We start from the raw sequence: 25303 nt of genomic DNA, 5'->3' as shown, positions 1-25303 counted from the left end.
AATGAAAAAGGACCTCATCAACCCTTTAGTCCAAACCTCTCATTTTTACAGATCAGAAGACTGAGATAAGTGTAGTAGAGCAATTTGGTCAACGTGATAAGCTGGCTAGTGGTGTAAGATATGTTTCAAAACTTAATAGACTAAATGTGATGACTTAAGCTCTGTATTTCCTTAAGTACATGTTCAGCTACCTGAACTAACCCAGAAGACTCCAGGCTGTGCTGTGGAGAGGAAAGCTCCTGACCATTGGCTCTGGGGTCTGTGAGACCCGGGGTTGTAACATGGCACCTGTTGGTACCTCGGGACACATTACTTTTCCTCTTTACATCTATTTCTCCATCTGTAACTGGGAATAATAATACCCGTCTGGCAAGGTTAGACATTAGAGATAATGAATTAGGTATAATCCACCTGAAATGGCCACTTTTATACATTAAAATCAAATACTGGGAATTTCATATGGCTTAACCTAAAATTTAGAGTCTGATAGCCACTAAGTAAATAAACTACTCTACCTGTAATAGGGGATAAAAATATAATTCTTACAGATATTATAGTTAGATCCCAAATAACTCTTTTCTTTTCTCAAGGAAATGAGGAACACACTTATGGCTTTACACTGTCTTAAATATTACAGCTGCTCTCTGACCTTGAAAACATTCTACTTCCTTGAGCTTCACCTCCCCTTATGGTCCTTCAGGATGTGTTCCACCCTTTGATGGTGACAGTTCATGGTTAGGTTCACTTTCTCCCTTTCTGTTACTACTCAGTTGGACACACATGGGTCCTCTGTAGCCCTATTTTCTTTCACTGAAGATCCATTATCTTTTAGGTTAGAAACTCTTCTGTGTAATAACTGCCCTGCCTCACCGATGCATAGAAAATGGGTATATTTTCAAGATTTGTGGCACTGTCATAGTTTCTTGCTGGTAAGTTTTGGTTAAAAGTATATCTCTACGGTTTGCTTGAAATACCTGTGTTCTGGAGCTCACAGTGCTATTAACTAAATGCTTGCTTAACCTTAGGCTTCCTATGAGTCATTTATAAATATACAAGATCTATAAGATTGTAAGTAGAAAATTTGGTTATTTGCAATTTTTTCACCATTATAGATAATGCAGACGGTGAACAAATGGTAGGGAAACAGCCAAGGGTGAGTTATCATTAGTTCATATTTTTAATTCATTTTATTGGATTTTTCTAGCCTTTCTTATCAAAAATTGTCTCTGAACCAACATAACACTACACGCAGAGAAATATGTTGCTTAAGCCGGTCGGTAAAATGTACAAACTTAACCACATTTCATTAAAAGCAAACTGTTGACATGAGCAGATGGGGTTGGGATTGGGTGGGGGGAGAAAGAATTGGGAGACAAAATGAGAAAATCCTAAATCTTCATCATTTTCTATAGGATTGAGTTCAATTTTCTACCCCCCCAAAGCAATAGGCTAATCCTTTCTGTTTGATCTTTTCAATGATTAAGAAAAAGAAAGCTGACATTTATATAAAACTTAACTCATTCAACATTGCCTTATGCCTGGTAGTAATATATGTCTGTCTGCATACATTTCCAAGATTTATCTTGTTTCATTAAAACTGCAGATAGGTGTCATCTGTTTTATTTGTCTGCATAGTTTTAGTACTAGGCATCTTAGTAGACTTGCGATCTAGAAGAAAACGGGAAATAGAAGCAATAGGAAAATGGGAAGAATAAATTCCACTGCCTCCATGAGGTGCAGAAGTGACTGCATACTATAGTCAGTAAAACTATAATGTGAAAGGGTCAGCTACTATGCCTTTAGATACCCTTTTAAGAAACCAGATCTAAGTAAGTTTAAAACATTGCTTTAAGGACACCTAGATGGCTCAGTCAGTTAAGCATCCAACTCTTGGTTTGGGCTCAGGCCATGATCTCATGGTTCATGGGTTCCAGTCCCACATCAGGCTCTGTGCTGACAGTGTGGAGTCGGCTCGGGATTCTCTCTCTCCCTCTCTCTCTCCTCCTCCCCAGCTCATGCACTTGTGCTCTCTCTCAAAATAAATAAATAATTTTTTAAAAAAATTGGGCGGGGGGGGCACCTGGGTGGCTCAGTGGGTTGAGCGTCTGACTTCGCTCAGGTCATTATCTCACACTCCATGAGTTCGAGCCCCACGTAGGGCTCAGTGCTGACAGCTCAGAGTCTGGAGCCTGCTTCCGATTCTGTGCCTCCCTCTTTCTCTTCCCCTACACCACTCATACTCTGTCTCTGTGTCTAAAAATAAACATTAAAAACATTAAAAAAAAATTTTTTAAACAACTTTTACCATTTAGTTAGATTTCCCAGGTGACCTCAGGAGGATAGCAATGGAGGTGGTTGCAGTTGCCCAGGGCCCTTATGGCCATGGCACCGGGGACAAGGAAGAGGCATGTTTATTCTTCCCTAACCTCTCACGTGACCTCTCCCTTGGCTCCCTTCCCGCCCTTCCTCCCTTTGTCTTCCTCTCCTCTGCGAGGGCAGGATTCCACAGCTGCCTTCAAGATCTGAGACTTACCTTATGTTCTGGGAATGTACCAAGTGAATTCTTGCTTCTTGAAAACAGTAACTCATCAACCAGGGTGGCACCTCACAGAGACAGGGAGGGTGTCCAGCTGTGGCCCTGGGGGCTGGCGCTGAAGCAGGCTTCATTGCAGCACAGAGCTCCCTGCAGTGCGTGAAGGATGGAGGAGCGTGGAGCACACGCCAGGGGGGCAGAAGTAACCCGCCAAATACCCTGCAGCCATGCTGCCCACCGGGGCTCCGGAGGGTGGACTCACTCTGGCCCAGCTCCATGGCTCACCTGGCAGATGGCCAAGCAGAACAGGACCATCAGTGGTCTATCAGAGGTCTTGAAAAACTGCCACTGCTAAGCTTGTGTCTTTCTAGAATCGTGCAGAGGATAGAATTTGCCTGCGCTGTCATTGGTGGAAAAGGAGGTAAAACCAAACATAGACTTCGAGAAATGACTTGTCCTGCATCCTCCTGTGTCTGGGAATGGCCCTGAGGGTTTGAAGAAAGGGAGGAGGATGAGGATGGAAAAGACATAGGTTTGAGAGAGATTGGAAGTTTGGACACAGTCATCGATGGGTGCAGGAGTAATGTCTGATTTGGGGGAGCGGGGTTTATATGGTATAAACCCTCTAGAGGTCTATGAACTCCCAAGAGGCATAATCCATCCATTGTAGCCAGTCTGCCTAGATAACCCACCTTGGGGAGAAGCCAGCTCATAGACTAATGCATTGATTCTCCTCCCTGTGCCCAGCCCTCACCTCTCAGGCCATTCAGGTCACTTCCCCTGTGTCCCGAGTTCTGCCCCAGGTCCACCTTGATCTGACATCCCAAATGACCCTTCTTCCCTGGCTCACCTAGCTGGCTTTCCCCTCTCCTTTCTTGTTTAACTTTGCACGTCAACCCCATTTTCAGTCTCTAAAGAGAACATTTTATTAGACAATGGAAATCTGAGGCAATGAGAAAAAGTAGAAATGCCTCACTGTTTATTTTTAGAGCCTTGACCCAGGCCTAGGAATTCACACAACAAACCCAAACGGTTAAGTATTGCCTTAGGAAAGGTTTCTGCATTGTGCTTGCCAGGTACAAGGAAGGAAAGTTGCAGTTGATTCTGCTGGCTCTTGTAATAACCTCATCGTCAATTCTAGAGCACAGAATGAGTCGCTATTGCAGAGGCCTGAAGCCTGTATCATCAAGTCCATCTTAATGCCAGATTCTGTGTTCTGAGCAAGAGTGCGTCATCGCTGGTCTTGTGTTTTCCAGATAAACACAAAGCTTCTGGGAGAAAATGCTTGAGTGAAAAGACTACAGGTTGCTCTTTCATGGGAGTTCCTGGAAACCCTCTAAACCAGGACACTTGAAGTGAGCCTCCTGACCTGGGCTGAGAATTGCCCTGGCTGACACAGCTTTTATTGGGTGTTCTACAAGGACCCACTTTGTGCATGACCCACAGACTCAGCCATGGGTAGACTAGCTCGTCGTTTTATCTCAGTTAACAGACTTTTGTTAAAAGAGCAAACAAAGTGCAGATGAGTCAAGCTTGTATGTTCAATGCCAGCTCCAAGGATATAACTAGAAGGCAAATAATGTAAAATTTTCACTGTTTCCCTAGGGATTACATGTTGCACACTCAAATGTCATCACGTCTGTGACTTGTGCAGATAAAAGTAGATTTGCTCTTGAAACTACAGTGTCTATATTAAGGGCAATTCCTCCCCCCCACCCAAAGTCTTTTCTCTGTGCAGGTTGTGAGACATCTTTTTAGGGGTACTATAGTTCCTAAATATAACTATAGCAAATATGTTTTGAAGATGTGTTAGTTTTTCTCCTCGAGGCTGAATTGATTGCTACTTCAATTTGGGATAATGCTTTTAACTGATATATTGTCCCATCAGGATATTTATATAGTTTAGTATATCTCTCCACAAAATACATATTTATTGCAGAGGGAACATAGTAACTTTACAGTGGAGGAACATGGCAGATACCACTCTAATCAAATATTCAAAGTTAACATCATCAGTAATGGGACAAATTGACACTGGGCACCATTTGATAGGATGAACGAGAGAAAAACCCAGCGTCACTTCTGTGATCTCCCTCCAAAAATGCACAACTTGGATCTAACCATAGGAAATATCAGACAACCCCAAATTGAAAAACAGCCGACAACATAATCTTTAAAAGTGTCAAGGTCATGGAAAACTAACAAAGTGCCCCAAACTGAAAAAAGACTAAAGAGACACGAGCACTAAATGCTACATGAAACCCTAGATTGAACGATTTTGTTGGTGAGAATGTCACTGGGATAACTGTTGACATTTGAATGGAGTCTGTAGTTTAGATGGTAGGACTCTATCATTGTTAGTTGCACGACTTTGAGACTCTACTGTGGTTAGGCAGAAAAACAGCCTTATTTTTAGGAAATGTACACTGAAGTATTAGGAATGGGGCATTGTATCTGTAACTGACTCCAATGATTTAGAAAAAAATTATACATACACACCATGTAGTATTTTAATTTTTAAGAGTGGAAATAGGTAAAAGACATTATTATGAGAGATGCCTTAGAAGCATTAGAGCATTTTTTTTAATGTTCTTTAAAACAGGCCCAATTGTTTACTGTGGTCAGTTGGACAATCTTGAGAAAATTCTAGTTGAAGCATGGAGTGCCGACTTTTTCACCCAGCCATCCTATAATCTGCCCCTGCTCTTCTGAGGTTTGAAGGGAAAGTAATTTCAAATATGTTGTGAAATTTAGCAGTGTGATATTACTGCTGCAAACAGGATTTAATCTGTTTACAGCTTAGAAGCCTTATTTTCAAGTTCCTCTGATACGGAGTATTAAGCTAGTACAATAGAAGTTTTTGAAGACTGTTTTTTATTTTTTATTTTTTTTCAATATATGAAGCTTATTGTCAAATTGGTTTCCATACAACACCCAGTGCTCATCCCAAAAGGTGCCCTCCTCAATACCCATCACCCAGCCTCCCCTCCCTCCCACCCCCATCAACCCTCAGTTTGTTCTAAAAGATAAAAAATAAAAAATAGAAAAAAATTTTAAAAAGTGTAAAAAAAAAAAGAGTGGCCTTGATTACAGCAAACAAACAAACAAACAAACAAACAAGTTTTTGAAGACTGAATTGCATGTTTATGTGATTCATAAAAGTGTGTAGCTTTCCTATAATATTTAATTTTTTCCTGGTTATAAAATGGTATATACTTGCTATAAAACTATAGATACATAAGAAGCATCAAAATAATACAAAGAAAATAAAGTTCAAATGGAATCTCACCACTCAAAAATGACATGCCACTGGTAACGTTCAGACTTTTTTCTTTCTAATATACTTTTTAAAAACTCCATTTTTTTTTAAACAAATTTCTGTTGTTTAATGTTTATTTTTGAGACAGAGAGAGACAGAGCATGAACGGGGGAGGGTCAGAGAGAGAGGGAGACACAGCATCTGAAGCAGGCTCCAGGCTCTGAGCTGTCAGCACAGAGCCCGACGCGGGGCTCGAACTCACCGACCGCGAGATCATGACCTGAGCCGAAGTCGGCCGCTTAACCGACTGAGCCACCCAGGCGCCCCAAAAACTCCATTTTTAAAAAATATTTATTTATTTATTTGGGGTGGGGGGGGCAGAGAGAAAGGAGAGAGAATCCCAAGCAGGCTGCACGCTGTCAGCGCAGACCCTGACATGGGGTTCTGTCTCACAAAGCACGAGATCATGACCTGAGCCAAAATCAAGAGTTGGACGCTTGACTGAGCCACCCACGTGCCTCTAAACGGCCCCATTCTTGAGAAATCAAGCTGAATATATCATTTTGCATCCTAATGTTTTTACTCATTCTAGCAAAGCATTTTTGCCAGGTCACAAAATTTCAGTACTTTTTAGCTCTTCATTTTAACGTACGTTTAAACTTAGAAAAGAATTGCAGGAATAGTACAACAATTTTTGTGTTCCCTTAGCCAGTTGTTAGCATTTTCCATGGTTGCTTTCCCTCTTCATATTCATCTATATTGGTGAATTTATAAATATATGTATATTATACAAATTCCATATTATACATAATTCTTAATACAATTTTTTCCTGAACCATTTAAAAACAAGTCGCAGATATTATGGCCCTTCAGATTATTTTGTATAGTCATGAGAAAAATTTTTAATTCAGGAAATTTGACATATGGTCTAATGTCAACTAATGTCTACTATAATGTCTAGTATAAACTGCATTTTCAGATTTTGCCAATTTTCTTCAAAATGCCCTTTCTCACAGTTTTTTTTTTTTAAACCCCAAACTAGGATCCAATCCAGGATCATTTAGATTTTGTGTCTCCTTAGTCTCCTTTAATATGGAAAAGTTCCTCTGCCCTTTCCTGACATTGACATTTGTGAGGAGTACAGGCAGTGTCCCTCCATGGAGATTAGTCTGTTTCCTACACATGGTTATTAATAGCTACAAAAGATTCTACTGAAATTTAGAAAATTAGATAATGGTTTGTGTTGGGCGGTTGGTAGCTTCCAGATGTTTGCCTTTATAAATAAGAATATTGCAGTGAACACCCTTATTTATATTTTTGTAAGCATTCCTGATCTAACAGAATCCTGAAAATGAAAATAATAGGGAAATTGGCATGGGTATGAAGACTCCTGAGACATATTTCCAAATTGCTTTACAGAAGGGTATAAAACTGGCAACAATAAAAATCACACAAGCTGCCAAATTAAGCTCCATTTTTGAAATCCAGGAATAGAAAATGAAGAGCTATGGAATATATTGTGTTGTTACTAATTGTTAAGTTTTCTCTAATAGTTTTCTTAGATGTGCCTTGTTAAGCAGAGATGCAGGGTCTCAACTTAGGCATACATGGTATTTAGAAGCATATGGGAGGGGCACCTGGGTGGCTCAGGCAGTTAAGCATCTGACTTGGGCTCAGGTCATGATCTCACGGCTTGTGAGTCCAAGCACCTCACCAGGCTCTGTGCTGACAGCTCAGAGCCTGGAGCCTGCTTCAGATTCTGTGTCTCCCTCTCTTTCTCTGCCCCTCCCCTGCTCATGCTCTGTCTCTGTCTCTGAAAAATAAATGAACATTGAAAAAAATTTTTTAAAAAGCACACGGGACATGAGATAGTCCCGCTGAGTCATGTAGGCAAGGCAATTCTAGTGGGTTACCTATTAATTTGAACTTGACCCTGGAACCCATCAAGGTAAGATTATGGACTGTACCATTGTTTGGGGGCTTTCTTTCACCTCCCGCATAGATAAAGCTTTAATGTTTATCTTATGGGCAATGCTTACCCTCTAGTAGATGAGTAAAGTTCTCACATAGACTGTACCACCCCAGTACTAGACTCATATATGGCACTTGTCTCAGAAACAATTCCAGTAAGCCTTTGGTTAACAAAGTGGATAGATTTGGTACGTACCACATCATGGGTCATAGTTCAGGGAATCGGTGCCCTTAGTATTTAATAGCATAAGCTCTGTAGTCTGACACTCTTGGATTAAAGTCTCAGCTTCACTGCTTACTTGATCTGTGACAATGGGCAAATCCCTTAACCTTTCTGAACCTTGGTTCCTTTATCTGTAAAAGGAGAATGATAATGGTACCTATCCAATAGGGTGGCTGTAAGGACTAGATGAGATAGTACAGAGAAAGCTCTTAGCACAAATTCGGTGTTAGGTTTCATAATTGTAACAGTCCATTCACTCCAAGGCTGTGCTTAGCCGTGGCCAAAATCACACTCACATCTTGTGAGGTAGGCAAGCTGGGTGTTAGTTCTTCATTTGACAGATGAGAAAGCCCACACTCAGGTTCGTGAGCTGCCCAGTTGTTATAGCCAGCACACAGCAAGGCGGGACATTTCATCTCAGTTCTCTGACTCATAGGTCATGGCTCTTTTCTTGTGATCTACTGCCTGTTTCATAACTCTGTACCCGGAAATCCAAAGCTATTTGGGCAAATGTTGGATAAACCCCAGGATTCTCTTCCAGATATGTCTTGATACAGACCAGGCATCAGCAAACGTTTCTTGTAAAGAGAAAACAGTTAATATTTTAGGCTTTTCAGGCATATCACATCTGTTGCAATTACTCAACTCTACTGTCGGAATGGGAAAATAGCCAGTATGTTAAACCAGTGGACATGGCTGTGTTCCAATGAAACCATATTTATGAGAACCAGTGGCCACCAGATTTGGCTCATGTATAGTCTGTCTTTATTAACTCATGATTTAGGCAATCAGTGCATTTCTGCTAGGGGGACATGCATTTCATTATATTGGCCACGCAGGGACCTTCTTTTGAGTTTTTAGACATAGTGAAGAATGCTGTAGTAGCTTAGACCTGGCACATAGTAGGTCTTTGGTCACCACTTGCTAAATATGTGAGAGCTTCTTCTATCCTTCTGTGTTTTCCTAGAAGTTATATATATATATATATATATATATATATATATATATATATATATAACTTTTATATATATAAATAACTTTCATATATATATAAATAACATATATATATTATATATATAATATATATATATATAAAACATATATATAAAAGCAGGGGAGAGGGGTGAGGAAGAGAGAGAGAATCCCAAGTAGGTTCCACATTCAGCACAGAGCCTGACACAGGGCTCAATCCCATGACCCTGGGATTATGGGATTATGGGATTATGACCTGAGCCGAAATCAAGATTTGGATGGTCAACTGACTGAGCCACCCAGGTGCCCCTATATATTCCTATATTTAAAAAAAATGATCATGGTTTATTATTCATTAGCACCTATGAATTTTTAATATTGTTTTGTTTTTGTTCCATGTTATTCTGAAATGATATTTCAAAGAATTGGGAATGGAGCTTTTATTCCCAAATGTAGATTTAAAAAATATTTTCAGATATTCTTAGTGTTTATCATACATCAGTTTATTATTTTATTTTTATTCTCTTGCACTGAGGGTAATTTTCAATAACAACTCTCTTTGGGGGGTTAGACAGTTTTTGTTTTAATTAGAAAGATATCTCCCTTGCTCTCTTATGCTACTGTTGACTTAAATAATTAAGAAAATAATGGCTGAGTACACATTTGTTCTTTCAAAAGTAAACAACTACCCTTTGTAATCTAGAAAAGAACCAGCCTGTGGATACCCATGGCATGTTTGCTCCAAGAATATTTCTCGTGATGCGGGAAATGGCATTGGTGTCCTCCTGACCCTCAGGCCAAAATACGTGATGTATCATGTACATGACTAGCTGTGCTTTGTCCATGAGGGTGTCCAATAATAGCAAACCCATATGACAACTAATCTTAGGAAACTGTGTCGTTAATTTGAAATATTGCCCTGGGTAGTTCAACCTTGGCTAAATAAAGATGTTTTCTCTTAAAGTCAGTACTTTGTTGCCCTCAGCAGTTGTTCTATATTAGCCTGCCAAGAAACATTATCCCCCATTTATAGAATTTGATGGAGTGTCTCAGAATCTCCTGGCAATGGTCAACATTTCATCTGAAAGGAAGCAAATATACCTCTCTGGTGGATAGCGAGGAGGGAGGACGTGCAGCTTATTTTCATCTTCAAACTGAGATGTTAGGTTAATTTTTAGTCTCCCTGGACTTTTCCACATGGAATAGTATGGAAAGGACTGGGGAAAAAAATCACTGTAATTCAGCCAAGAACGGAGCAACACCATCATCTCTAGAGAATGCACAGCATTGCAGTCTATCTCTCTCTGTACTTATTGCTTACTAGGAGAGGGTATAGACTTTGAAGTTTGTGGTTCCCTGTCTCAGAGTATCTTTGTTCTCTCTGTCTGTGTCAAGTTTTGTGAACATGCATTTGACAGCTACTACGTGCAAGGCAGCGTGCTAGGTAGCCCTGGGGGTATAAACGTGTAACCCATCACCACCATTATCCTGCTGGAAATTTGAAGGCTGCATCCTAGAAGGGAGACCAGTGATAGCCATGGAAATTGATAGACAAGGTCTCCAGTGTCTTCTGTTTTTCTAAGAGAAAAAAAAAACTGTGAGGAGAAACAAAACCATACATTCTATCAGTTTTCATCTCTGCGCTTGATGCCATTAGGAGAAGATTCAAAAGAGGTTGCCAGTAAGGTAGGTAATTTTAGAGCATCGAAACCATAGAGAAATGATGCCAGACAGGCTGAGAGGTGGGAAGCACAATGTAGAACGTCTGCATGGCACCCACTGTGGTTATGATTAGATATGGGGAGCCCTAGTCATTCCTAGTGATATCCCTAGGGATTGTTTTGATCCCTCTGTCTATAAAAGCAGGGCCCACTCGTCATTCAGAATGAGCCAGATAAGCCAAATATTCTAAGTGTTTTGAGCTTCTCAAGAAGCCAAGGAACAGAAGTTCAAGAATCTGTGCTTTGTGTGATAATATTTTATATCTTTCCAGAGATTGAATGAAAAATGCCTAATTAAAGTGAATGCAACGAATAGAAAGAGGTATTGCTTGACCCCGGTACCATGCAGTTACTACTCTGGGAAGACTATGCATGCACCTTTTAACAAATGAGAGAAGGTGATTCTTCTGATACTCTATTTGTTTAGTTTTCTAAAACCTTCTTCTAGAAAAAAGTACAGTTTGGAAAATCAATCAAGGTAGTTCAAATGGAAGGTTTTCCTCTTGATGCAAAGTGATGAAGCCGAAGGTCGTTTTCTTAGGGGGAAAAATATCACAACTCACGCCAGAGCATTTCATTGAGAGTTCTTGTTGCTTGCGTTTTGAAAGTCACATTGTCAAAAAGAGAAATTTTGGAAGGGCAGGGAGGGGTGGGCCAAGAGCTGTGGCTCGCATGTTGTCTATAATCATGATTTCTTTTTTTTTAAGAGCCTGTTTTTCTCGGCGGATTATGTTCTGAAAATAGAGCACAAACATGTATTCTCAGGCTTGGCAGGGGCCAGCATTTTGTTTACTGCTTGGGCTAATGTTTTGTGAACAGGAACCTTTTCCCAGACAATCCCAGGACTGAAAGGCCTCGTAAAAAGAGGTCAGCTGGTCCAGGCTCCAGCACCCTTTTCCCAAGTGGTCTTCCTGCCAACCGCTAGGGCCTCATTTTCCAGTGGCAGCCCAGGCTATGTCTGGGTGGTGTCCAAGCAACAGAAAAGCCTCCCTTCTCCTGCACTGGAATCTTTCACACTGACTTCCCTTCTTGCTCTTCGTTCCTTCTGGGGTTTTCACGGGATCTGTGCAATTCCTCTTTCCTCTGATAGCCCTTCAACTATGAGAGATCCGAAGGAATGTCTTCCTGCTCCCACCTTACCCCCAAGCCACCCAGCCTTCTTCACCCGGTTATAGTTCCTCCATGTATTTCATGTGATAATTAAAGCCCTTCACCACTAACCGAACCCCCCCCTTTTTTTTAAGTTTAAAAAAATTTTAATTCTTTGTGAGAGAGAGAGCGTGCATGAGTGGGGGGAGAGAGGGGCAGAGGGAGAGAGAAAATCCTAAGCAGGCTCCACACTCAGCACAGAGCCCAACTCAGGGCCCAATCCCACGACCCTGGGATCATCATCTGACCCCAAATCAAGAGCCGGATGCTCAACCGACTGAGCCACCCGGGCGCCCCATCCATTTTACTTTTAAAAACTATGAACATGCTATGTATATATTAAAATAATGAACATATAAAATAATTCAAATAGGAAAACAACCTATATGCAGCTATGTGGACAATATAAAGGATCTTTAATCTTTTTAAGAGAGGTGTTTGTTGTGATTATTGAGGGAGATAACGTTTGTGAGAGTGCCTAGCACACAGTAGGTGCCAAATAAATGTTTGCTGGATTGGAATCTAAAGCAAGCGTGTTTGACCAGACTACGACTGTTCCTTGAGAAGCTGCAGAGAACTACTTGGCAGTCTTTCCTGACCTTCCATGATAGCGTTTCTTGCTGTGGCTGATTATCACTGTTGTCCCGAGGGCATTGGGCTCATGACCCCACGGGTGTGTGTGCCTGCGTGTGTGCAGGATGGGGTCGGTGCTGGAGGGACTGGAAGACAGTCCTAGGGAGAGCACAGCGAGCAGAGGGGAGAGAGGGCTTTGGTGAGGCTGATGGAGGAGGCAGGGGAGAAAGGGAAATTAGACTCCTTACAGAGAGCACCTGTATGCTTTTCAAAGCACTGCCTCCCTTCCTTTCACTTGTTGAAACTGGGCATGAAGTCAAGATTAGATGTGTCTGATACAACTTTGAAAAGGAGGATGAAAATCTCTAGAGATAGTATGAAGCATGTAAAAACCCATGGATGGAGAAAAGACTTCTCTTGAAGCAGACGGCACAGATACAGCATGTCCTGACTCAGAGAGAAATACCTGTCGACTCCAGTGCCCAGCGCGGAGGTCACAGGAGGTCACAGGACTGCCCCTCAGCCTTAGAAGGAGGGAGCCAGTCAAGAACATAATTTCCCTGCCTTTTCCCCAGAAATCTTAAAAACAGGACAATGTCTTTTAAAATCCTTCTTAATACGGTTCTTAGTAAAAGTAGGATTGTGACTTTTGTGTCATAAGAGGCTAGAATTCTATTCTTGTTTTATAAATGGGAGCATCTGTGCCTTGACTTCACTTCGTATCACTTTTCGCGAAATGCTGTCCCCTTTTCGCACCTCTCTCTTTGCTAAACAGGTTTTCTTCCTCTCTTTGTAAAGGTGCCTTTGTTTAAACCAATGGAGTTACTTGCCTTTACTGTAAACACAGTGTCCAGTGACTCTCTTTATTGTGGAGAGCCAGCAGCTTCACAGGAGGAAAAAAGTCTTGAAGGTCACTTTCTGATGTTCGCATTATAAAATAAGTCGTCATGACTTTAAAAAAAAAACAAAAATGAACCACCCACTGCCTCGGGGCTTATTAGCCCATTACAACGGAGTTCGGCTAACAGCTAGCGTTTGTTGAATCATAATTGATCTGATAGAATGTAATCTGATAATTAGTAGCCTTGTAAAAATAAATACACTCGACTCCTGTTTCATTTGCCCTTGAGGGCTCTACCGTGGTGGTTCCAAACTGTACCTTTGAATTGGAGAAGTTGGGGCAGGTTCACATTGCAGGCTGCGTGCTTCCTGGGGCAGCGTCCACCAGGTACGTGCACACACAGGATGCCAGCCCGGCCCCACTTTCACCTGAAATGCTGTGACCTGGCAGAGGGCTGTGTCCTTGCATCGGATTTTCAGCCGAGGAAAAGGGAAACCCGGTTGAAGCTGTAGGAACAGCTGGTTCTCAAGATCAGGTTGTAACTGAGGGACACTTAGGTCATGATTGCCACCTGGATGCTGTTCTCTTTCTTCACGGTAGGTCTCCGGGTTACTTACTTCTATTGTGGAGTTCTGCTGTGCGCCGCTGAGGGAGCTTGCACCCTCAATGGGTCAGACTCCGGAGAGCACATTTCCCATTATTCTTCAGGGAAATTACCTCTCTGGACTCTGGGCACTGGAGTTGCCCAGAGAAAGCGCATCCCTGACATTTCCGGCACTGGAAGTTCCAAATAGCTAATGGTCTGCTTCTGTGGCCAAGTTCTCGTTAAGAAAACTAAGGCAGAATAGTGCTAAGGCTGTAAAAATGCTGTTCTTTTTAAATTTTTTTTTTAACGTTTATTTATTTTTGAGAGACAGAGTGCAAGCGGGGGAGGGGCAGAGAGAAAGGGAGACAGAATCTGAAGCAGGCTCCAGGCTCCGAGCTGTCAGCACAGAGCCCGATGGGGGGGCTCCAACTCACGAACTTTGAGGTCATGAACTGAGCCCCAGCCGGATGCTTAACCGACTGAGCCACCCAGGCGCCCTTAAAAATGCTATTCCTCAAGTTCCAATTTTGTTGTAAATTATTTCTTTCCCCAGTAATTACTGTAATATCTTGGGGCCTTCAATTTATATAGCATTTTTCTTCTCAGGGAGGCAAAGCATAAGTAGAAATGTTCTCTGGGATTTTTACCTGATGATTTAACACTACAATTATTTCTAAACCAGTTAGTAATGATATTAGATGCCTTGCTAGGAAACCAGGCCCACAGCTCAAAGCTCTGGAATACGCGAAAGGTATACATGCTATGCCTTAAAATCTGGTCAGAGTATTTGCCACTGACCTTGAACATGTCGGCAAGGTAAGTAGGCCTGGGGGTAAAGCTAAAGAATATCCTTCTTAGTGTTTGAAACTCTTATGTGAACTTCCTTTCAGACCCACTTGTGGCCAGGTGTTCTGTACCCTGCAGGGGTTTGGGGACAGTTTTTGTATTTCTGTGCTTCCCTAGCCCAAGTCAAGGAGTATGGGGAGATACGTGCAGCCCTGCCTATATCAGGGTTAGGGTTAGGGTTAGGGTTAGGGTTCTTCACAGTAGGTCTCCGGGTTACTTAGTGGTAGCGAAGTAGAGAAAGGAAGCATGAAGCCGCACACTTGAACTTTTGCAAGTCACAACGATCAGGTTTTGTCCAAGGTCAATAAGGCTGTTAAGAAAAATCCTCATCATTCAAGAGAGATGACTTCGTTTTCAGGACTCTTTCAGACTTGCATGTGCTGATTTATAAAGAAATGTGTGAGATCTTGGCTGCTTTCTTGATCCCAGATGGTTTTGTGTGGTTGAGATATATATGTAGATTTTAATCATTGTTTAAGACTTACTCTTTACCTTTTTGCTGTACGGTATCCCATGGGGTTTGCATCCATGTGTGCAGTTACAGATTTGTTGCCACAGTCAGGATACAGAATAGTTCAGTTATCCCACAAACCTGTTTTGTTTTCATTTCTTTTTTTTTTTTTTTAGTTTTATTTATTTATTTTGTGAGGGGGGAGGGGCAGAGAGAGGGAGAGAGAGAATCCCAAGCAGGCTCCATGCTATCAGCGCAAAGGCCTAGGTAGGGCTCGAACTCACAAACCGGGAGATCATGACCTGAGCTTAAATCAAGAGTCGGACACTCAGCCAACTGAGCCACACAGGTGCCCCGTTTGGAATTTCTGTTGCCATTTTTGGGTGGCCAGTTTACTCTCACTTCTGAAGGGGAAGCCAGACTATTTTGTAACAGATAACACAGCAGCGTCTGACACCTTCCACCCAGAAGGTTGAGTGAGACGTTAGAAGCAACGTCTGATTTGCTGCTTCCTTTCACAAAGAGTCAGAAATGGCAAAATTGCACGATCTGATTAGTTGTTTCTCCATATTATGACAGTGAGTTAGAGTGGCATAATGTGTTGTACAATATATTAGAAAATAGCTGAAGAAATTTGTAATAAATACTGCAATTAGTAAAAGTAATATACTGACAATGAGAAAATGTTAGTTTGGGGAGGAGTTTAGGTGTATATTTTTATGTAAATTTAGCTTTGAGGTTTTAAGGAAATTGAAATGCTGTTAGAAGCAATGACTGCATAACTCAAACTAGCTTATGAAGGGGAATTTAGTGGCTCAGATCACAGAAAGGTAACAAGGGTAGGCTTCAGGCAGCAGCAGAATCCAGGGGTTCAAATGCCATCAATGTCCCTTTCCCTGGTTCAGCCGTGTTTTCCTCTGTGTTGGCTCCATTCTTGGCAGGCTCTTCTTATGATATCAGTATGACAGACTGACAGCAGCTCCAGGCTTTTATCCCATTTTCTTAATTCCTTACATTCCCAACTAAAGCCTTGCAATGGAATCTCATTGGCTCTGCTCGGTTCTCTTGCCCTTTGTAGCCCTGAGGGACGGGAGGGGGTGAGGTGCAGTGCTCTGATTGGCCGGCCTTGGGTCACATGCTCGACAGGGGGCGTGGGCTTCCTTAGACGTTAGGGCAGGAGGATGTAGTGGTAGAAGGGATAGTTCTTTTTTATTTTTTATTTAAAATTTTTAAAGTTTATTTTGAGAGAGAGACCAAGACAGGGGCAGAGAGAGAGGGAAAGAGAGGATCCCAAGCAGGCTCCAAGCTATCAGCGTGGAGCCCGATGTGGGCGGAGGAGTGGGAGGCTCGAACTCACAAATCCTGAGATCATGACCTGAGCTGAAACCAAGTCTGATGCTTAACTGAGCCACCCAGGCACCCCTGTAAGGGATAGTTCTTTAAGAAAATGTAGGGACAGGTATGTCAGATAGACCAAGACAAAGTCAGAGGACCAAGTCCTCTACAGAGACTTTCAGGCCACCTAGTCAATTGTGTGTGTGTGTGTGTGTGTGTGTGTGTATATATATATATATATCATCTTTATAAACATTTACTCTAGGTTGATCTTCCAAACTGGCAAAAGTTTTAAGGATTGATTAATTTTTTTGTTTTTGAGTGAGGACTTGTAAGATGATAAGCTTTCACTGGATGTGAGATGTAATAATTTTGGAAAAGAATACTGGAAATTGCATAACTATGGGACCGCGCTAAGTTAGATTGATGGGACATGAGGAAAACTTGTCCTATGCCTATCAATGAGTAGGAAACCTAGCATCTGAGGGAAAAGTCAGGGGGAAAAAAGGTTGGCAATTGGCTGAAAACTGAACACAAATTAGCATTGCTGAAAGAGCAGAAATAGTAGAGACAGTGTATTGGATAGAAATGTGATTAGGGACATTTGATGAGAATTCGTGAAGGTTAAAGACAGGCGTAGTTTGCCTAATCATATGAAGTGTGACTGCTTCCAGCATAAAGTCCAGATTCCAAAACAAGGCATTTGTGACCTAGCCCAGCCTAACACTCCAGCCTTGCTTCCCCACATCACTCCCTTGCACTTTGTCTATTAACACCTCATCCCTGAATGGTGGGCACCAGCATAGTTTAGATGCTTGATAAATATTTGTTGAAGACATTTAACCCTTATGCTTTCATTGAGGGTCTTGGAGAAAATCACTACAAAGACCCCTTCCAAATCTGTGCATTTTCTGTAAAATAATAGTGACTTTGAAGGCTCATCCAGAACTATCCCTGTCTTCTTTCAAATAGATGTGCATTGGGGGCCATTTTCATGGTTAATGTTAATGACCTAGATTATAAAGCCAATGCTCAGCCCCTGTAGCAAGAGAAATAAAATCTACATGAAACTTTTTTTAGGATTCATAGACATAAAGCTTTTGGAGAATTATAGCGGGATACATTGTTACTTCTGCAGATGAGATCATTTTATGAATTCTTGGCACGATAGCTCTCATATGGTTTGGGTCCTGGGGCATCAGATAATCCTGGTGGGGGGGGGGTGGTGCATTGTAAACTGATAGAAGCATTAACTTTACACCATTCTACTGCAGAAGTGGTCAGTTTGGCAGACATGAAATCACCCCTCTGAGCTGGAATGTATTGGGTGCTGGAGACACAAAGGTGGCTAAGACAGGATTTCAGCCTGTTTGTTTTCTTAATTGTGATAAAATATATACATAGGATAAAATTTTCCCATTTCAACAGTTTTTAAGTGCAAAATTCAGTAGTGTTAAGTACATCCACACAACCATCACCACTGTCTACTTCCAGAACTTTTTCATCATCCCAAATAGAGTCATGTAATATTTGGCCTGTCTGGCTTCTTTCGTGTAGCATATTGTTTTAGAAATTTCTCTATATTATAGCATGTATCAGAATTTCATTTCTTTTCATGAATGAATAATATTCCTGTGTGCGTGCGTGTGTGTGTGTGTGTGTGTGTGTGTATGTGTGTGTGTGTGTACCACATTCTGTCTATCCGTTCATCCATTGATGGACTCTTGGGTTTTAGCTGTTGTGAATAGTGCTGCTATGAACATTAATGTACATGGACCTGTTTGGGTCCTTGCTTTCAATTCTTTTCAGTATGTTCCTAGGCTACTGTCCCGTCCAATTTTACATCTTGCCTGGTGAACTGGGTGGCCTGGTCACATCCTTCAGCTGCTTCTGGCAAAGATTTATGCTGTTGTTTCCCTTCATGCTTCTCTCTGTCATATATACGTGGGGACTGGTGACATTTCATGGGAAAGAAAAGTCAGGAAGTAACAATTCTGAGACCAGAAATAATGAACCTTGAGTATTCTGCCTGCTGGGCTTCTTCCTTCCTGTGTCAAGCATCAGTGAAAGGCAGTGGCTCCCTCTTACCCTGGGTCAAAGGGCTTCTAGGAATCCTCAGAAAATCCTCTCCTCATGGAGATCTCTCTGAAAACTATGTAAATGGGTGACACCATGTAAATGAGTCATCCTGAATATAGCAGGGTGAAAACCTATTTAGTTATTAAATCCTGCAGACCAAGAGCACACTGGCAGTCTTACTTTGCAAGATCTTGCTAGCTGTGAGTTCTGTGGGGGAGATTGCAGGGGGAGGTCTGCTTTTAACTCCAGCTGCTTATGTTTGGGTTGGTGGCTTGCCTTAGAAAGGAGCCAGCCCTCCCTTTAGCCACCCCAGGCTTCCGCCTGAGTTTCCTTTTTACCCCAGATTTCATGTGGACCCTGAGCTATGAAAGCAGATCACATATGGCCTGCTTGTCAAGCATGAGAATAGCCTTTTTGTTCTTGGGGAACTGCACAAAGCAAGTGGGAGAGGGGGAAGAAACCTTTTTTTAGCATGAAAATACATTACTGTAATTCTTACATTACCCCTCCTCACTTTACTTTTTTCTCAGCTGAATCACAACATTTGGCCCTAACAGTAAAACAGTGATGGCTGTTAAGAGTCTTGAGCTCCTGGATTAGGATCGCCTGGGCAGGCCACTTGTCCTCTGTTGGGGGTGAGGCTGGGCAGGGGGTTGAAGTAGCACATCTGTACCCCTTCCCCTCACCTCCCACCGCCACCCACTTAAATGTATAACACTGTCAGCCAAACCCCTAAGTCAGGGAGCCTGTGACATCTGAGAGCACATGTTTGAATCTAATTTCCAATAAGAGTAGAGTAGGCTGGTCAGTTTCGTGCTACTTCTGTGTATGGAGGGTGATGTGTTTCTTCTGGCCTTATCTGAACAGATTCATTCTTGCTGCTCCCAAAACAAAACTGCAAGATTCATGCCAGTTTCAGGTCCAAGGGCCCCTAGCACTGGTTGGGGATGGCTGATTGGATCTCATTAATACCTCCCCTGCCCCCACTCCCAGGTACCTGGCTCTTCCTTTTGGCTAGCCTAAATGGAGGCTTTCAGGTGGTTGATGTATAATGCTCTTTCCTAACTGACTAGCCAGTCATTTATTGAGATTCTGCTATGGGTCAGGTGCCGGGGACCCCAAAATTGAATCAGATGCATCCCTGCATCAAGGGGTGTACAGCTAGTGATCTTTCTGCTACTTCCTGGGAAAGAGACATTGCGGTCCAGGACAGCAAAATTGTCATAAACGTGAAAAGGAAGTCTGTTGCTATTTTATTTTTTATTCATAGCATGAATGATGGAATAAATAAGGAAGGTCACTATGTCAGGATCTTAATAGAATCACAGAATTTTCAAACTGATTGAGAATGCTGGCTCTGTATCTGGACCGCCTGGGTCCAAATCTCAATTGACTTTTCTGTAAAACAGTCCTCATTTCATACATTCGTAAGGGGGATTATGTGAATTAATTCGCAAAAAAAGTATTGAGAATACAGCCTGGCACTGAAAGCCAGGTTCCCTTTCAAATACCGGTTCATTCATTTTTCAAAAACCGAGTACTGGATATGGTTGCATAAGTCTGTAAATATTCTACAAACCACTGAATTATACACTTTAAAAGAGTGAATTTTCTGGTGTGTGAATTATATCTCGATGTAGCTGTTATAAAAAGAAAATTAGCTGGGTACCTATTATGTGTCAGGCACTGCCTTTTTAAAACTGACAGATAAGTGACTTGCTCAAGGTGAATGACTACAGAAATGGTTCTAGAGCTCAAGTCCCCTGGGATACAAGTGAAGCTCTTTGCAAACTGTCAGAATAAAACGAAGATTGGAATTCTGATTGGAAGCTGAGGCCAGTTTCTTAGGCAGACATTAAGAAAGAATAGTGGTCTGACCCAAGAACCTTAGCTTTCTGCCTTTACAAACTGTTTTCAGCACTGCTTGCCTGCTACACACTTCTGTGTTTTCCAAGGCTTCAGACAAATATATTATAAATACATAAATACGCTGTGGAAAATATGACAACACTCCCCATCCCAGCTCTAGGTGTAGAATAGATATTTTTTAGTGAGGTTTTTCAGTGGAGCGGTTGCTTTCAATCCCCCAGCGTTGACATTTAGGAATTAGAACTTCCTAGAAAAAAAGAAAGGAAGGAAGAAATGGAGGAAGGAAGGAAGGAAGGAAGGAAGGAAGGAAGGAAGGAAGGAAGGAAGAGGGAGGGAAGGAAGGAGAGAGGGAGGAGGAAGGAGGAAGAAAGGAAGGGAGGGAGGGAGGGAAGAAGAAGGGAAGGGAAAGGAAAGGAGGAAGAAAGGAAGAAAAAAGAAGTATAGTTTCCTATTGCAAGACAGGGATAATATTTAAAAATCCCCCCACGCACCACCACTACCAAAAACTAATAATACAAATTTTGTCCTCATGGTGAAGAAAATCACTCTTGAGATTTCCTAGCAAAGTCTAAAGATCTAGAATAGCTAAGAAGACAGACGTGTTTTAAAAATAAAATGACATTGTTTCTCCCCACTGGATCCATTTATATAGTCTGAGAACCCATTTTACATCCAGAGTTGCCTGCAGCCTTGGGCTCCCATTAGCCACGTGCTTTTTCTCTGCCATATGCTTTGTTCTGGGGTTTCTTCCTTCTCCTGACATCTGGTATTCAGGATAAGGGAAAACGACTTCCCCTGAACTGGTGAAATTGCTATCAGGAAAAAATGGGTCATGTTTCCAGGCATCTAGGAATGAGATGTTTTTCTTAGTGTCCTGAGCAACTATCTCGTGGAAAGAAACATAAGAAGGTACAAGCTTTCAGCTCATCCATTTCCCCAAGATGAACTTGAAGTACGTTTTGCTTCGGTGGCCCAGACAGCACTGGCTTTTCCGAGCAGATGGCATTACCTCACCGACACGTAATGAATAGGTTTGCCCCCGGGGGGTGGGGGGTTTGGGGGGGGTGGAATTGTCGCAGAGTCTATTATGAAATCTCATTTGCTTTGCATGAATCAGTTCAGGAGCCCCGAGGAAACCAAATATGAAAAATGGTAAAATAGGACTGTAACTTACAGCTCCCCACGTAAATCCCATTTCCCCTCAAACTGCTCTGACTTGGCAGGTGATAATCATAGTAATTTTGCACTTTTGTGGTGGGGGGAGGGTTCTTAATTGAATTCCATTTCTTGTGAGCGGGCACAAAACCAGTTGTCTACACCTTTTGCCACTCCCCCTCCCTCCTCTCTTTTTGTCTAGGACTGTAGCATCTGGGGCATATAATTTAGCTCTGAAAGCAAATAGCCAGAGGAAAGTGGGGAGGGGGAAGGAATGGTAAGAAGAGGATCATTTGAATTACACACACAAAACCGCCTACTCTACTCTTATTGGAAATTAGATTCAAACATGTGCTCTCAGATGTCACAGGCTCCCTGACTTAGGGGTTTGGCTGACAGTGTTATACATTTAAGTGGGTGGCGGTTTTTTTTTACTTGAGCATTTTATCAAGAAAGGTGCTAAGAACTGGTTAATAGAGTCCCTTCATCAAACAATCTTCGGCCTTTTATAAATCTGACTTATTGAGGGTTAGACGTTTGACCTCAACCCAAGCTGAGGTTTGAAAGAGCAGGCTGGGTAGCATTGGGCCCACAGAGAGAGGGAGAGTTCCCTGCTGTCATTCTGGGACAGGGAGACCTTGGCGGAGGGGATGATGCAGCAGGCCCCTGCCCATCTGGGAGGAAGCTCATCATTGTCCACTTATTCCAGTGTTTGTCCACGGACCTAGTGTCCTCTCAGTCATGTAGGAGAAGCTGAGACAGTTTATCGTTAAGACCCTGCAGAGTCATTTAATAAAAAATGGGTTCAGGTTTTGGTTCAAGTAATGAGGTGATTTCCCCCAAAGACCCCTGTTTACATGGGCTGGGGTGGGGACCCTGAGAAAGGACATCAGAATGGATGGCTTAATTTTTCACTCTTCTACTGTGTCCCAGATATGAGGCTCCTGGTGCTAGAGAAAGGCAGAAGACTGTGTCATTGGGCTCCCGATATTCAGACACCCCACTTTGCTCCCTGGCCCCTTGAAGGCCAGCAAGGCACTCTTGCAAAAAGGGGAATTGCTTTTAGGATTTGTGTCAAGGAACCTTTTCAGAAATCCTTCTGAATATCTATAAGAATCCCTGCGATGGTCTCCTGCTGCACAAAAACATGCAAGGCTGCCCCAGCCCCTCCTCAGCCTAGGAAGAAGTGAAGAAGAAGACCAGCTAACTTAAAGATGGTCTGTCCGGGCTGGTCCTCTGGTCTGAGGACTTACTGGGAGCCTGAGGGCCTCTAAGTGAGCCAACGGTGGCTTCTGAGAGGTGAGAGCCTGGAGGATGTCCCCAGAAGCAAAGTCATGATGCCACCTCATGTCCACATGATGTTCCATCAGACTTTTCTCAGAAATCTAGATTAGGAGAAATGTGAATAGGGATCATGGAGAATATTTCCCCTGAGTTGAAGCTCTTGACCCTAACAAACCTCCATCGTGCAGCTGAGGTCCATAATGTGACTATGTGGCTTTCTAGGGGATACTGGCCCCTCCTGAGCTCAATGAAATTAGGGATCAAACCTTGTCAGAACAGAAATCTTGGTGTTTTTGTTTTTTTAAGTTTATTTATTTATTTTGAGAGAGAGAGTGCACACACATGTGTTGGGGTGGGGGAGAGAGGGTGGGGGGGAGAGAGAGAATCCCAAGCAGACTCCTCGCTGTCAGCGCAGAGCCTGACGCGGGGCTCAAACCCATGAACCGTGAGATCATGACCTGAGCCGAGATCGAGAGTTGGACGCTTAGCCAAGTGAGCTACCCAGGTGCTCTCAGAACAAAAATCTTAGAAACAAAAAACAAGGTACGCAGGATGCAGGGGTGACCTTGGGAGTTTGGGCAGCGGGTTCAGGGTCCGGCCCGTTCCATTCCCTGAGTGCGCTGAGGGCCAAGGCTGTGCGTTCGGAAGTTGGGTCTTCTCCTCTCACCGTGTCTGGAGCATGTGCTGGGAGCTAATCCTCTCTCTGCTTGTGCCCGAAAGACAAACAGAGGGTAGGAAGATGGAGCAGTACCTCTCAAGGGCCGGACCGGGAGGAGGCGGAGGGAGGCGGCCTCACACTGTCCCGCGGGCACTTTGGGATGGGAACCGCTGCTGCCTTTCTCCGCCTGAAATCCCGGGGCGGCTTGTGGCCGTGGCTCCGCTCAGCTCCGCTCAGCTCCCCAGAGGGAGACGCACAGCTGACTTCTGGGCCTGCCTGAAATCGTCTGCAGGGGCGTGCATGCTTTTAGTATGAGGATAAAGCGGTGTCGGCCGAGGTTAATCTGGGAAATCCTCTGTAGGAGATGGTTTCCTTTTCATGGTTCCCTTTCCTTTCGGATGCAACATACGACCCTCTTGCCAGGCAGACCTGCAGATCGCTGACGCCCAGGGATCGGGGGGGGGGGGGGGGGGGGGGGAGGGGGAGGGGGAGGGTCTTCTCCACCCTCCTCTTACCACCGCTGCCCTCCTGCCACTGCGTGTCCCTGCGTGCTGGGCTCCTGCGGGGCACGTTACACACGTGGCCTCCTGTGGCACAGCGATACTCCAAGGACTGTACGCCCATCCCAGTTTCAGATAAGGACACTGAGGCTGAGAGAGATCCAGCAGCTCGTCCCATAAGCAAACCGGTGGGAGAACCGGGATCCAAGACCAGTTCTGTTTGATGCTGGATTCAACACTCTTCCTACCTCTGCGGTGCGTTTGGCTTCACATCAGCACTAAAAATGGCCCAACTGCTAATCAAACACCATCCAAAAGCAGACTATTCTCACTAGCAGGAGAACGCCCAAAGGAAATCAGGCTTACCTCTGTATTCTAGACAGGATTTACTGAGCCGCTGGAAAGGCACAATATGTTTGGAAATACAGGGGGTTATTACTGTGTATGAGAGTGTAAGTTTTATCAAGCAGTGAATATATTTTCCAGCCACTGTTACTGGCATCCCATATTTTTTGTTTGTGTTATCTCCAGGGCTGCATTTAGAAAGATTAACATAAGAACAAAAGACGAGCAAGAGTCAATAAACTATCTCAGGCTTGGCTTCAGATTCACTGCTTATGGAATTGAGATTCCCCAAGTCCTTGGACCACTGCCTCTAGGGGGCCCGGGGCAGCATGGGCACTGCCAGGATTTCACTCCCTGACCCGACTCCGGGTGTTGTGAAGGGATAGCTGGAACAGCAGGTCACTGTCAGGACAGAAAACCCAAGCCAGCTAAGCAAATGGTAGGTCATTCCCTGCCCCTGCCCTCCACACTTTAATGCTTTCATTGGTCCATTGGTCTCAAATGGTCTCAAAATTAAGACCCAAATCCTGCACTGTCCCGTCCCATCCACCTCTCCAGACAGCTTTTCCTTCATGAGCACCTCATCCCATTCCAGTGCAGGGGAGAGGAAAACAAGCTTTTCCTCTATCCATGTTAGGTTTCTTGTCTAGGGTCTATCAGTTAGACTGACAAGAGAGAGTAACGAGAGGACCACAAACAGGAGTTTATTAATGCATGTGTTGTATGTACCACGTGCACACCAATGTGAGTACTCGGAGATGATGAGTAGCTCAAAGGGGTGGTCAGAACTGGAGCTTTTATAGCATCTTAGCAAAGAATGATAATTTTAGAGAGGTAACAAGATAAAGGAAAAGGACTTTGGGTTTCTAGAGTGGCACATTGTGGGAAGGCAAACGTATGGGGAAATGAATGGGAGAGAAGCAAGTTGTGTCAGGTACATTCTTCTGGTGCCA

The 25303-nt window shown here is 43.1% G+C and overlaps 1 protein-coding gene across 13 annotated transcripts in view; it reads left to right on the top strand.

Annotated features, from left to right (window-relative positions):
* PALM2AKAP2 (PALM2 and AKAP2 fusion) overlaps nt 1-25303 on the top strand; it is a 504955-nt gene that overhangs the window by 416629 nt on the left and 63023 nt on the right. Inside the window, exon 1 of one of the 13 annotated variants that reach the window (XM_053204818.1) lies at nt 9151-13838. The exons of the other annotated variants lie outside the window; for them this stretch is intronic. Coding sequence (XP_053060793.1) covers nt 13803-13838 — 36 coding nt within the window. The 5' untranslated portion in view covers nt 9151-13802. Of the gene's footprint in view, nt 1-9150; nt 13839-25303 lie in introns of those variants that run through there. 13 annotated transcript variants of the gene reach the window in all.

Source organism: Acinonyx jubatus, chromosome D4 (genome assembly GCF_027475565.1).
Source record: "Acinonyx jubatus isolate Ajub_Pintada_27869175 chromosome D4, VMU_Ajub_asm_v1.0, whole genome shotgun sequence".
In the NCBI taxonomy this organism is placed as follows: domain Eukaryota; kingdom Metazoa; phylum Chordata; class Mammalia; order Carnivora; family Felidae; genus Acinonyx; species Acinonyx jubatus.
The sequence above is the reverse complement of the archived record's forward strand: the minus strand, read 5'-3'. Positions and strand labels throughout refer to the sequence as shown.